The 15,132-nt window shown below is 39.4% G+C and overlaps 1 protein-coding gene across 2 annotated transcripts in view; it reads left to right on the forward strand.

The window, feature by feature from the left end:
* Positions 1–13,671, forward strand: part of LOC115257192 (eukaryotic translation initiation factor 4 gamma) — a 279,253-nt gene extending 265,582 nt beyond the window's left edge. Inside the window, exons 2-7 of one of the 2 annotated variants that reach the window (XM_062851245.1) lie at positions 932–1,237; positions 1,307–3,904; positions 3,967–4,104; positions 12,387–12,594; positions 12,665–12,880; positions 12,944–13,671. In XM_062851245.1, coding sequence (XP_062707229.1) covers positions 932–1,237; positions 1,307–3,904; positions 3,967–4,104; positions 12,387–12,594; positions 12,665–12,880; positions 12,944–13,032 — 3,555 coding nt within the window. In that variant the 3' untranslated portion in view covers positions 13,033–13,671. Of the gene's footprint in view, positions 1–931; positions 3,905–3,966; positions 4,105–12,386; positions 12,595–12,664; positions 12,881–12,943 lie in introns of both variants that reach the window. The other variant, XM_062851244.1, reaches the window with a different exon arrangement.
* The last annotated feature ends 1,461 nt before the right edge of the window (positions 13,672–15,132 follow it).

Genomic DNA, 15,132 nt, shown 5'->3' on the forward strand with positions numbered 1-15,132 from the left:
GGCACCGCAAGTGCGGCTCACACAATATCGGATCAATCACGCTCAGTTCAAACGTGGTCATTGGTTCAGTCAGACCCCGGTTGTGTTTCCATGCGTAATCTGCTCTTCTCGCCGTTGCATCATACCGTGGCAAAAAAAAACTCCTAAGAAGCACAATCTCTCACCCCATGGTTTGGGTCTTTCGCCGTCGTCGTCGGCCGTAAGCTCTCCTCGGCCTATCTGGGGTGGCGGAAAAGTGCGCTGTGTGCCGGTCGACCCACTGACTGATGAGCTAGATAAAAATTGTTGTGAATGGAACGCTCGTAATTGACCCGCGCACATCAGTAATAGCCTCCAGTCAGTGCACTCGCAGTAGTGTACTCGGTTTAGCTAAGAGGTGATTGTTTTTAAACTCATCCCCCAAGGTACTTGATTGCATCATCAGCCTCAGGCAATCAAGCGTCTTTTGTCAAGACGAGGATCAATAAAGATTGTGGTCTCTTGTTTTCGATGCTTTTTTGTGTATGTGTGATTGCCATCACTTACTGTGGCTGGAAATAGGGTTAATTAAGTTTACAAGAGTGAAAAAATGATGTATTTAGTTATAGTTAATATTAAAAAAAAATCAAACATAGAACAACTTAATTGTTTGCAGGACTGCAGTTATGGATGTTATATGCAACCCAAAACAATAAAAAAGTGCTTCTTGGATCTTGGCATGACTTTCACTTAGCTCAAAATATCACATGTCACGTGTATTTCCATAGTGCGGATCATCAATACTGCATCCACTGATATCAGTACTATAGTAATCCGGCAAGATCGAATCTGCCTGAATGCATTCTGCATCGATGATGTAACACATAATATGGAGTATTTACATCTTATCTTTAGAAATACAATACTGTTTGTGGAAGAAAACTAAATTGTTCCTTTTCATTTTCTATTACAGTCATCCAAAATTCAACGGCGTCAGCTATCACAACAGCAGCAATCACACATCCTTAGCGATATCCAGCAACACCAACACCGCTTCAATCTTCATCAAAGTCAACGACCATCGAATGTCGTCATTCAACCATCAATTCAGCTGCCAATTTCTCAGCAACCCATCAACCAGCGGCCATTTTCCAACAACAACCCTTTCCAACCTAACACGCCAACATTCAACAATAAACAGTTACCACCACAAGCACCACCCGCCAATTTCAGACCACTACAATCAGGCAGACAGCCACATAGCAGCTTCGGAGCACAAGTAAATCGATTTTATCTCCAACACCATACACAAACCGCTTTCATTCCAAATTTTTTACGAATCTTACAGCAAGACACACGACTTCCACCCCCACTGTCACCACAACCACCATCAACACAACAGCAAAGACCCGTCCAGAACACGCTTCAACAACCTCAACCGCAGTTCTTCAACGGACCAAAGCACAATAACCAGCCATTCGTGAATGGCGCATTCCCCACCGATAACGCCTTCAATGCTCAACGCATTCCTGACACACGACCCCTGAGTTCATCTGTCCAAGGACCGTTCCTTCAGCCACCTGCCTTCCAAACACCACAATCTTCCAATACCCAAATCCGCTTCCCATCCAACTCCCAACTTCCTCAAGCTCAAGCACTGTTCCAAGCGTCAGCCCAACCACAATTCCCGCCAGTCCCACAGGCTACTTTCGGACAGCCGATCGTGCAACAACCCTTCGATACAAATCACCTTCGCTCCGAAGTTGTCCCACTTGCCCAACAACCTCTACAGACATCCAACTTCAACCCATTCGCTGCTCAGCAACCACAACAACAGTTCAATAGCTTCCCACCCGTACAAAATGTCCCAGTCTTTGTTCCCACTCAAAATCTGAACTCCCAGCCAGGAGTATTCCCACAAATCCAGCCGGCTCCAGCCCAGTTGAACCATCCTCAGCAGACATTCCCAACCCCCGGCCAAGCTCCACTGAACTTCCAACAGCAGCAAGAACTAGAAAAACGACTCAACGAGGAAAGCATTCGCATTCGTGAACTTCAAGAAAAACAAAGAGTTATTCAGAAACATGAACAGTTCCTACAGAAACAATACCAGAAACAACAAGCTAAGGTTCAACAGTTGCACCAAGATTTCCTCAAGAAGCAACAGAAGATTATCCAACAGCAACAGCAAGAGTACGACACCATCAGAAAGACTCCCACAACATCCAACACTCAAGCACTGCCATCTGAGCGAACAGTATACGAAAAGGCCACCAAAGTCTACCAAAAGCCAAGTGCATCAACCTCGGTGACGAACCCAATCTCAACGACCACCGAAAACGTTCTCTCCGTAATCCCGATCAAGTCTAACAGCAAAAAAGACTACACAACGATCAGCAAAACTGGTCTAGATGTCCTTCTGCAGTCCAACCGTCAGAACCTTTTCGAAGCGATCAAATCAGAAACCTCCAAGCCAACTAAAGCCCGACCAACCAAAGTCAAGTCCACCAAGGCTCTTGGACGTGATGAGCTTCTGAAACAGCTGAGACTTGCTCTAGCCGAACAGGGACCGCAAGACTTGGGCAACAAGAACTACAGCGCCACTGATCTGGTACTTCCAAATGGCGAAAAAGTTCAAGTCATTCGCACAACCGACCCAGAGATCATCAAGCGAGCCAACGTAAACTCAGAAGCAGTCCTGACTCAGCAACTTGACTCTCCAACTACCGCCAAGCCTTTGTCGTTTGAAGAAATTGCCAAGAGTGGACTGCTTCCTCCAGGAGCTGATTTTGAACTAATCAAGCAGTCTGAAGATGGACGTATTGAAGATATTGCTAAAATCCCACCTCAAAAAAAGGTCACATTCGTATACCTGGAAGAACAAGATGATGGATCGTACAAGGTTCAAGGAGTCAAAGGAAGTAGCGACAAGGAAACTAAGACATCTGGTGCCGACGTTGATAATATTTTGAAAAGAATAAAAAATGGTGAGATTCAGCTGCCCCCTCCATCGAACAAGGCTGTTAAAACTCCGATAGTTGTAGAAGGACCATCTAGCACCACAACGCCACGTATCGTGCCTGTTCAGAAGGCCAACTCAGTTACCATCATTCCACATAGTACACCTCTAGAAAACCACCACCATTCAACGAATTTCGTGGCAGACCACACAATTCCACGAACTGCCTCCTCCCCCGCCTCAACTACATACGTCTCGACCGCGGCGCCGTCTAGTCCAAGCCCAGTATCAGCTTACTCGCCAAGCACCTACTCCGGAAGTACAATTCCCCAATCGTCAACCATTTACTCCACCCAATCCCCTATTACCAACTATTTCCAAAACGATAACTCCATTCTCTACAACGGAGTAAGCTCCACGTACGCCACAACGGCATCCCCGCCAACTCCAATCACCCCGGTTCCTAGCACAACCAACGTCCCCCATTTCTCGACCCGTCCGGAGAACTACATCTCATCCTCCACCATAGCTCAGCACACCGCCAGTTCCAACATCTACCAGCAGCAAGCCACCGGAAAGTTCGACGTAGTGCATCCAACCGTCCCCGCTCCCATCAGTACAGCGACCGCGCAAAACTTCTACAGCCAGCAACCGTCGGAACATTCGCTACCCCTGATCCAGCAGCAAACGCCCCCGCAGCCCACGCCGCAACCACAGCAACCGTCCACAGCTTCCGCGACGGCAAACCCAGCGACTTCCCCCGCCTCGGCTAACCCCAACGAATTGCCAGCCATTCTCAAGAAAAACGGACTATTTGCCATGGCCAAATACCTCCGCCAGTCTGGCCTGGACACGATACTGAACGAAACCGGCCCGTACACGATCTTCGTGCCGACCGACAAAGCCTTCCGCAGTCTCCTAGTGCAGCTGGGAGGACCGGAGAAGGCCGAAGAGAAGTTCAAGAACAACCCGCGGCTGCTGAGTGGGGTGAGTTCGAACGATTGTTCGTCGGTTGCGGTCTTTAACGCTCTTTGAATTTTTCTTTCCAGCTTTTGCTGCATCACGTTATTCCAGGATCGTTCGACATTGGATCGCTTCAGGATGAGATGACCGGTGTGTCATTAGCTGGAACGCAGCTGCGAGTGAATCAGTACAACATGCACGACTCCGAGTGGAATGATGTTAAGGTAACATGTTCCGAACTTTCATTTAATAAGTTGTTTTTCAAAATTGTTATTTAGTTCAGCAATATATGTTACCAACAAAAGTCTACGCGGTCTACGAAATAAAACGGGCACTATAAGACAGTGCTGCCATGGTAAAATCAGAGCTGGCTCTCAAGGTTTCCACATTTCAGCACAACTTTGCTAGTACGCAATCACATCAGTATAACACTTCTTCTTCTTCTTCTTCTTCTGAATGGCTCGACGTCCCCACTGGGACTTGGCCTGCCTCGCTTCAACTTAGTGTTCTTTGAGCACTTCCACATTAATTGAAGGGCTTTCTTTGCCTGCCATTACACTGTGGCTGATTTCGTCGTTTTAGCGCGCTTAATTAATAACTTATTAACTATGGCGTTTAGCGTCATGGTGTGTACGAGAAAGTTTTTCACTATCCCAAGGAGCTTCTTTTGAACTATTGTTGAAATTGATCAATCCCCCTAAAAGTGACATAGAAAATTTATTTTTTAAATTTTTCCAGATACAAGGTTGGTGTCATCACAAAAGTTGTAGAAAATGTTGTTTGGAGCAACTTTGTCGAAGACGCCAAGTTTGTAACTCCGTTACTTTCCAAGATACGGATTGTTTTTATTGTTATTGAAAGTTGTAAGTTATTGTAAGTGGATGCATTTTCATTGTTATTGTAAGTGTGTGTGTGTGAATGTATAGAAAGGTTTGTGGTGTATTCTGGAACATTCATGAAGTACGTTCCATGAAAACTTACCATCTACTTCTATTTTGTTACTAAGTGCTACACGTCGTCCATGAAAAGAGCGAACGATGCGTCCTTTCTTAACAAATTCCAAACTTGCGCGTGACATATTTTGTGAACGCTTTCACTAATACATGGCAACATTGGAGATAGTAAATTATGAATTTTATTGCACTTTAAAGTAAGCTGCTGTTAAATTGTGATCTGACAAAAGAAGTAACACTTCATGCATTATTTTCTTGGACAACGTGGAGCACTGTGAGTTAGTAAGAAAATGTAAGTAGATGGTAAGTTTTCATGTAACGTACTTTATGAATGATCCAGAATACACCACAAACCTTTCTATACATTCACACATACTCACTATAACAATGAAAATATAAGCTAACATGAACTGTCAAATAAATATGTTGAAGATATAAATAAATCCCATATAAAAGTTTCATAAATGATTGTAAGTTTATATCAAAAAAACAACATACAGTCTCTTACAATTCAATGATTTTGGCTTTCTAAGAGAGACAATTACTTGTACTTTCACATGCGTAAAAGGAAATTTGCATATAATTGCCTATAGTTAAGTTACATATGCTTGAAATATGGCCCAAAAAACTCTAAAAACCAATATAACTATTTTATTTTTGAAATTAGCGGGATGTCATGTTCGACAAAATTGTGTATTTTACCATTATCTATAACTTTGTAAATTATGAGAAAAATGTAGAAACAGTTATTAGAAAGTTATTGCGCAAAAAACCCTTTTCAAGGGGCTGATGATTAAAAACGTAACGTATCTTGGAAAGTAACGGAGTTACAAACTTGGTGTATTCGACAAAGTTGCTCCAAACAACATTTTCTACAACATGTGAAGACACCAACCTTGTATCTTGAAAAATTCAAAAAATAAATTGTCTATCTCACTTTCAGAGAGATTGATCAATTTTACACTACTTCAAAAGAAGCTCCTTGTGATAGTGAACAACTTTCTCGAAGACACCATGATGCTAAACGTCATAGTTAAAAAGTTATTAATTAAGCGCGCTAAAATTACGAAATCAGCCACTGTGCATTGCATGAATTGAGGCAAGTACAATGATACACTATGCCCAGGGAGTTGAGAAAATTTTCCCGACCGGAACGGGAATCGAACGCGCCGTCTCCGGATTGGCGATAGCCACTAGGCTAACTGGAGACCATAACACTCTACGGCTTGAAAATCTCCTAAAAATGCTGATGGAATTTCTGTAGAAAATCCTAATAAATAGTTATGGACGAAATTTTAAATGAATTTCTGATGAAAGCCGTGGAGAAATTTTAAGATCAATATTATCATCAGATGATATTATCAGATCTTTGGGATCCTTGGAGCAAATCTTGGAGGGATTTCCAAGATATACCCCTGGTGGAACTCCAGCTGGGATCACTGAAACTAAAATCTTGCAATTTTTTTTCGGAGGAATCCATGGAGATATTCCTGGAGACATTCTTTCTAGAATATCGAACGAAATATCTAGCTAAATCCTTGGAAGAATTTGAAGAAGTAAAGCTAATACCTGTACGAATTCCTAAACAAATCCCTGAAAAAATTCCTGAAGAAACCGTTGGAAAAATTTCCGAAAAAAATTCTTGGAAGTACCTATCATTGACTTCCCGGAGAAAAAAATCAAAGCAATATTCTAATAAATTTCTGCACGATTTTGTTCCCTCAAAGAATTTCTTAGGAAAACTTAAGTGAAATTTGCTAAGGAAACCTTTAATTCTGACTTCCCGAACAAATCTTTAGCGGAATTTCCAAAAGAATCAGTAGAAAATTTACTGAAGTTGGGAGATTTTCTAAAGACATTCTTGAAGAACTCCTAGAGGAATTCATGTAAGAAACTCTAGAGAAATTTGTGAAGGAAATTCATAGAAAATTTCTTGAGCAAACGAAGACTTGCTAAAAGAAACCCTGGCGATTTTTTTATGGAATCCGAGGAAGCTTTTCGGAAAGGTATTCCTGGAAGATTTCCTAAAGCAATCCACAATATATAATGTAGAATCAATCCATGAAAAAACTTATAAAGGAGAGTCAAAAAGATTTTCTGAAGGCAGCTCTGGGTGGATTTTTACAAAAACTTTGGGAGAATTTCAAATAAAAAAATCTATGAATCCCTGAAGAAATTTCCGAATTAATCATTGCAAGTTTTTCTTCAGAAAACCGTTCAAGAATTCCTAGAGGATTTTAAGAAGGATTTTCTATAAATAGAACCGAGAAGACTTTCTGAAGCAGTTTTTGTAGGATTTTCCGACGGAGTCGCTGTTTAAATTTTAGATAAATTATCTAGAGAAATTTCTTCGTAAAATTTCTGAAAAAATGCTTCCAAGGATTTCTAAAACATTTTTTGTAATATGTCTGGAAAAAACCCTATAAGAATTTCCAAAGCCATCGCTGAAGAAAATTTGCGAATGAATCTCCGGAGTTTCTTAAATTCTTTCCAAAAATTCTTGAATGGTTTCTACAGAAATTCCGTTAGGAAATTGTTTGCAGTTCAAAAAATCTTCCAAAAATTCGTCCGGAATTTTCTCTTTCATGAAATATTTCAGAGATTCCTCCCGAATTTTTTCGGAAGATTCCCTTAGGAAACTGGATTTTCTCGAAATAAAATGTTTTATTCCAGGATGTTTTTTTATTTTCATGGATTTCGTTAGAAAGTTCTTCCTGCAGAAATGACTACTCAAGAGCTGCTTTCAGAAAGTTTTCCAAGGATATTTTCAAAAAGCATTTTCTACAGAAATTTAACAAACTTTAATATAACAACTATAACTATAACTTTCATTTTAAATTTCCGTCAGGGACTCTTCCATAATAACTTACACGGAGTGACACCAGTGATTCCTTTCGAAAATCTTCCAAGAATTTCTTCAAAAACTCCTGCACAGATTCCTTTAGAAAAAAAATCTTGCGATTCTTCAAAATTCCAGAAATTCCTTCAGACACTCCTCTGAGAATTTCGTCGGAAAAACTTTCAGTAATTCTAAACATAATGTTCCTTTAGAAATTTCTTCTAAGCTTTCTTCAAAAAATATTTTAGAAATTGTTTCACAAATTTCCCTAAAAGTTTGAAAAAAATAAAACTTTCAGGAGTCCATTTGAAAATTTTCATTAGGGATTCGTTAGTTTTTTTTTCCTCCAGGGATTTTTTCAAAAATATTTCGAGGTATACGATTAAAAAATCTTCCATGGATTACTTAAGAAATTTCTCTTTGAGCTTTATCAGAAATTTCTCCAAAAGCTTAGTTCGGAAGTGCTTCTAGAGGTTCATATATACAGATCTTTTCAAAACGTTCCATAGATTCTCCAGTTATTTTTCCATGAATCCCTTCAGAAATTCTCCAGTTGTTTTATCAGAAATCTATCCAAAGATTCTTTTGAAAAATCTTCAATTGAATTCTTCGTAAATTCCAGCAAAAGATCTTTCAGAATATGATCATGGCAATCTGTTAAATATTCCTCTAAGCATTCCTTCAGAAATTCCTCTTTGAATTTTTGGATGTGTTTCAGTGAATCTTTCACTAATTTACTCAGAAATTTATCTAAGGGTTCCATTTAGAAAAACTGTCACGAATTGCCTTAGAAACTCCTCCATATATTTCTTATACATAATTTCTCTATGGATGCCTTCAGAAGTTTCTCCAAAGATTCCGGTAGAAAATCTTCCATGAACTTCTTCAGAAACTTCTACATGGATGGTTCCTACCAAAACACCTCCCTGGATTCCTTCAAAAGTTCCTCCTGGGATTTTTGCGGACAATCTCCCTAGAATATCTTCAAAAATTACTCCAAGAATTTATTTTAGAATCATCCGAGGATTATTTCATTTTTTTTCAAAAACTCATCTGGGATTCTATTAGGAATTCGAACAGGTATATTTTTGAAGCCCTTCAGAGATTCCGTCCGTTCTTCAATGGAGGTTTCTCCAAACATTTCTGCAAGAGCTTCTTCATGTATTCTTCATTTAATTATGTTTCAATGATTTCTGCAAGAAATTTTCAAGAGATTCCGGCAGAAATTCAGACGAATAATATTTTATGCATTTCAAAGTATTTTTTCAGAAGCTTTTTCAAAAACTGAAGAATATGCTTGAAAAACTGAAAAATATTTTTGAAGGAATCCCTGAAGTAGATCTTTGAGGAATTTTCATATCATAATAGAAGCATTTCTGGAACAATCCCTCACGGAATTTCTGAAGGAATCCTTCAAAAAATTACTGAATAGAAGAGTTTCTATAAGAATCCTTTAAGAAAATAATGAAAATATTATGAGAATAATTCCCAAAGTAATTCTTCAAATGCCTGCAAAAATCGTTGCCTTTTTCTTGAAGAAATCATTGGAGAAATTTCTGAAGCAACCATTGCATGCATTTCGGAATGAGGCTTTTGAGGGATTCTTGAAGATTTTTTTTTCAATATTAAAGAAAAACCCTGATTTTTTTTTTTTTTTTTGAAAAACCTTCGCACATTTTTTTACATAAATTCTTGATAAAATTCTTGCATACATTTGTAAAAAAAATGCCTAGAGAAAATTCTGATCCTTGTTAAAAAATCCTGAAAAAATCTTCAAAGCAATTTTTGAATGTATCCTTGGAGGTAATTTCGAAGAAGTTCCCGGAGAATGTTCTGCAGAGATCTTTGAAGAATTTGAAACAAACTGAATTTTCAAGTGAAATTCCTGAGAGAATTCTTGAAAGAACTCCTACAGAAAACCATAATGGAAATCCTTGGAACAGTTCCAAAAAGAAAAGGGCAGTATTTTGGGCACTTGTCTGCTATAACTCAGCCAATTTTGGACCAATTGACACAATTTTTGGAACGCGATGAGATACGTATAGTATGTATCTAGCCGTGTACAAAGTTTGGTTTGGGATTGACTGAGTTAGAGCGAAGAGTGCCCAAAAAACCAGCCACTGCCCAAGTGGCTCGCTACTCTACTCGTAAAAATTAATGTTCGATATATTTTTATTAGAAAAAAATTGGATAAATTTTGATAGAATTTGGAAAAAAATTGATTCTCATAAAAATTTACTGATTTAGTCATTTTAAAATGTATCCAATTTTTTTTCTAATAAAAAAGTTTCTATATTTTATCTTTTGTTTTTATTAACGTGTATTTTACCATTAAGATAATTCTGCACTAGTTTCTATATTTAATTCTAACAAGTAGGAATTATTTTTCCAAAGGATTCTCTCTAAAAGATTCTGCAGGAGTTCTCTCAAGAGTTCCAACAGACACTTCTCTAAGAAACGTCTTTTTCGATGCATTCTATCGAGTCTTTTTTGATGAACTCTCTAAAGGATTCTAGCTAAGGTTTTCTGCAAGATCTCTTCCAAGAATTCCTTCACGCATTTCACTAACTTTAGAGGCATTTATTTAGAGAACTTAAGAGAATGTGTTCAAGATTTGCTTCATAAATTCCTTCAAGAACTTTTTGCCTCAATAAGGGATAATAATCGAGAAGGAATTCTTGGAGCAATAACTGAAAGAAGAAGGGTTTCCTCCAAAAATTTCTTCAGGAATCGTTGTAGAAATTCTTGAATGAATTTAAGGGGATGATTTCCTGAAGGATTCCTTGAAGGAATTTTCGTAAGATAACTTGAGAACCCTGGGGCTTAACTTTGAATTACACAGGAATACCGTACCTTTAGAATGAACCGTTGAGGAATTATTGCATGCATGGAGAAATTACTGAATAAGCTTGAGGAAATTCAACTTTTTAGGATGCTTCAGAGGAATTTCCAGAAATTCCTAAACGGACCTTTGGATTAATTTCTGCAAAAAAATCTTTGAGAAATTTCTTACGGAATAGTTGCAAATTTACATGGAGAAGTTTATGGAAGAATTATTTAAAGGAAATCATTAGAAAGATTCCTGAAAGTTCCTTGAAGAACTCTAGAGAAATCCCTAAATGGATCTCTAGAGAAATCCTGTAACGAATTCCATGCTTGGAGTAATGATTGAAGAAATCATTGGAGAAATTCTTGTGAATATCCTTGAATAGAATTCAACCTTGGTGAAGGTTTCCAGGAGAACTCTAGTAAGTATTCTTGAAGTAATGATTGAAGAAGTCCTTGGAGGCATTGAAAAAGAAAAAGATTTTTTCGAAAATTAAAAAAAAGGATAAAATTATATTAGAACCAACGAAGGAGAATATTCTTGAAGGAGTTCTTGGAGCAGTTCATAAAATAATCATTAAAGCATTTCTTCGATTCTGTAGGAATCGTTAAAGAAATTCTTGAATGAATTTTTGAGAAGATTTTCGGAAGGATTCTTTGAAGGGCAAGCCCGTGCACAAGGGTGCAGTTTTGAAGGTTAAACCTTTCCCACTGCCGAAGTTCCATACACTGAGGCCTCTCCACCCTGAGCTTAAATTAGGAAAAACCCCTCCGTTCTCGCCTCTTCTGTGCACGGGCCTGTTAAAGGCTTTATGGCTGAATTTCACAGGAATCCCGAAATGCCAACATGAGCTTTTGGAGCAATTTTTGCATATTTGGAAAAATTACTGAGGGTATCCTTGGTGGAATTTTTAAAGTATCCTTCGGAGAAATTTCCTGGAATACCCGAACGAAACTTAGGAGGAATTTACCTAAAGTAATCCATGGAAAAGTTTTTAAAAAATCCATGGAGGAATTCCTGATGGATTCATTAGAGGGATTTCTGAAGAATTTCTTGGATAAATCCGTAAATAAATCACTGGAAGAATCCTGGGTCAAATTCCTCAAGTAATTCTTGGAAAAAATGCTTTAATTGGTGCAATTCCGAAAAAAAAATCAATTGAAATTCCTGGAAAATCTATGGAAAATATTTTGAATTCTAGGAAGAATTGTTGCAGGAATCTTTGGACAAATTTCTGAAGGAAACCTTAGAGAGGTTCCTGAAGAATTTACTGGAGGATTCCTTGGAGCATTCCAGAATAAATTCTTGGAATATTAAAAATAAAATCTAGAAGGCATTTCTCGTGGAAGATTGTCTTAAAAATGTATGTTACAATTCGTAGAGCAACCCTTGGAGGAAACTCTGAAGGGTTCCTTGGACCCGGAGAAATACGTGGAGAAGTACGTGAAGAAATTCTAAGAGGAATTCTTGAAAGAATCTTCTAAGAAATTTCTGAAAAAAAGAGTCCTTGGATTCTACTCTGAAAGAGAACTTGTAAGGTATTTCCTTCTCCTTGGCCTAACGTCGCAGCTGGGACAAATCCTGCTTTTCAACTGCCCAAGGAACTCAAGAAAAAATCCTTTACAAGAAGTTCATAAACCGACCAGGAATTGGATCCGTCATCCACAGCATGGTCTTGCTAAATACCCGTGCGCTTACCACATGAGCTATACGGGCCCTTTTTGAATGAACACTTTGGCTGGTTTTCTGTGTGCTATTTGTATTGCCAAGTGCACTACTTACCTCTTGACTTATCCCCAGCAAGCCTCAATTTGTCGATATAACGTTAAATACTACAATATTTTAGAATCAACCATAAACATATCGTTCCCATTCTCTGCTGAATAGGTAACAACAATCAACGGTGCCATGGTCGTCCTGGACAAACAGGACATTGTGATTCCCCAGGGCGTTGCCCATGCCGTGGACCGAGTGATGTTCCCTCTGCCGGTCGGTGACATTTTGCAAACCCTTCAGTCGGACAGAGAACGACGGTTCACGCACTTCCTGCGAGCACTGTACGCATCGGGAATGTCCGATACACTACAGAACAAAGGTAACTTGAAGATGTTTATTGCGTAATTTTGGGAGATTGAGACTTCTACATTTTCTTTTTCTCACCGCAGGTATCAAAACGTATACAGTATTCGCCCCGACCGATGCGGCCTTTGCCAACTTCTCGACGGATGAGCTGAACAAACTAGTCACCGACAAGGAACAGGCAGAGGAGCTAGTCAAGAAGCACGTCGTTCCCGGAACGCTCTTCACCGCCGGAATGAGGTTCTACCAAGTTAAGGATGCCATGGCCGAGGGAAAAACGGTCACGTTACAAAAGAGTGGAGGTACTAAGATAAATTGCAAGACTCTTATGAACTACAGAAACTCACTTTGTTCTATACTTTCAGGAAAAATCAAGATCAACGACGGATACCTGCAGACATCGAACATCCCAACGACGAACGGAGTGATTCACGCCGTCGATTCGTTGCTGTAGGACCGGCTATCAGATCCGAAAAAATTCCCAAAACTCCTTTTGAATCAAGAGAAGGAAAATGCCATCTCCACCAGTTCTGGAACGCAATGGAGGGAGACCCCTAACAAAACGTGAACACTTGAATTTCCACATGCGTAGGTGAAAATTACCAGTGAATTAGGGCGATATTTGAAATGAAGAAAACAAAAAAAACTACATTATTTCATGACTACACAAACACAGAATCATTCCATTTTGTTTCGAATTACTATTTATTGAACGCGAATCAAATTCGAATAACCCTCGGCAAGCACATTTCACAGAATACAAACTAATGGTGAGAACCTGACGAGAGCTGAATTTCTTCCATAAGATTCAGGTTGCGTACCGTTGCGGCTTACCAAGATATTGGACAGTAGTAGAAGTTAACAGTTTTCGATCAAGGAGAACTACAATAGTTGTACCATCAGTTGTAGTAAAACTTGTTGAATAATTCCTTGTTGAAGCAGTGAAACAAACCGTTGACCACACCATACCCGTAAGTGAAAATGTTAATTTATTGTTAAGAGTAGTTGTTAGATGCTAAGCAATTCAGTTAAGGTCAAACTTGTACATATCGTTCTCTACAGTAGGAAGTAATAAATACAAACGTAAATAATATTTCATGAATTTTCATTCTTTCATGACAGCCATACTAACAATAATGATAAATGACGGCAGAAGTTCAGGCGGACAAGCCCACGCTGAAATGATAGAAAAATATAGAAGTTGCTACGCGAATCTACAAATAAAAGTGCAAGCTTATTTGGAGCTCATGTTGACCGGTAAACGCATTTCAGGTAAACTTTTTGAAAACTAGACCAACACAAGCCCCCCCCCCTTCCTTTGGATAGAATCCCCTGCAGAAGGTTTTGACTATACCGAAATCATCGGAAGCTTAGACAACCACCACTAGTCAGACTAAGGCCTGAGTGTCATCTGCTGTACGTAAGAGTCGACTCGATACGACTCGGTTCATGACTGTGCGACGGCAGTCTCGCACTCTGCGAAGGGTCCGCAAATTGTCCTCCACTTTCAATCAGACCACAGCACTATGTGATTTATCTTCACTTCAACAGCATCCGTAATATTCAACACTTTTTCGATTCTTCTCTGAATCTTCTCCACATGTTCAGCACCTCTCCGCTTACAGAATCATCCCAGTTGAAACCATGCTTCCAGAGCTCTTGCATCACTATCTTCGCTATCACTATTGCAGTTTCAAGCAGCCCGAGAGGATCGAACAGTCGTGCGACCTCTGATAATATCTGCTGCTTCGTCAGAATTTTCTTTGACTTCTCTGGAAACTACACTCGAAACGCTAACTCGCCTACACTAGGATTCCACAGCAGTCCCAGAGTTTTGATGACGTCGTTAAGAGTTAAGGGCCGTTTCTTCAACTACAGCATCATCAACGTCCACTGCCCACACGAAGGGAGACCTGATGACGAGAAAGAAGCGTTCTACGCGCAGTTAGAGCAAACATACGATGGTTGCTCGCCACGGGACGTGAAAATTGTTGTCGGCGACATGAACGCGCAGGTATGAAGGGAGGAAATGTAGAGACCGGTAATCGAACGAAACAGCTTGCACGCCGTATCGAATGATATCGGCCAGCGATGCGTAAACTTTGCAGCCTCCCGTGGTATGTTAGTCCGAAGCACCTTCTTCCCCGCAAAGATATCCACAAAGCCATCTGAGAGATCACCCGACCATAATCTAATCTAATCTAATCTAATCTAGTGCTTGCACAGCCAGTATTGAAAAGCATCCTGGAAATATCAAAATTTCTTCTGATATTTTCTTGTCAGCATTAATATTTGCAGCATATCAGAGATGATGTGACACAAATATTAAAATGGCCAGGCCCACTGTGCAGACTAATGGGTTGAAAGATAATTCAAAAACTTAAGGCAATCAGGTTATCCACTTATGAATAACATGATTGACAAACCTTTTTGAATTGAATGAAGGAAGAAACGGGGACAACCGTACCAACCGTTTCGTTTTTGGGGGAATTGTGTTTGAACATAGAATCGTTGGGAGTGGTGCTGCTAAGAAGGTTAATGCACACTCCGTTAT

The sequence above is a fragment of the Aedes albopictus genome, chromosome 2 (genome assembly GCF_035046485.1).
Source record: "Aedes albopictus strain Foshan chromosome 2, AalbF5, whole genome shotgun sequence".
In the NCBI taxonomy this organism is placed as follows: Eukaryota; Metazoa; Arthropoda; class Insecta; order Diptera; family Culicidae; genus Aedes; species Aedes albopictus.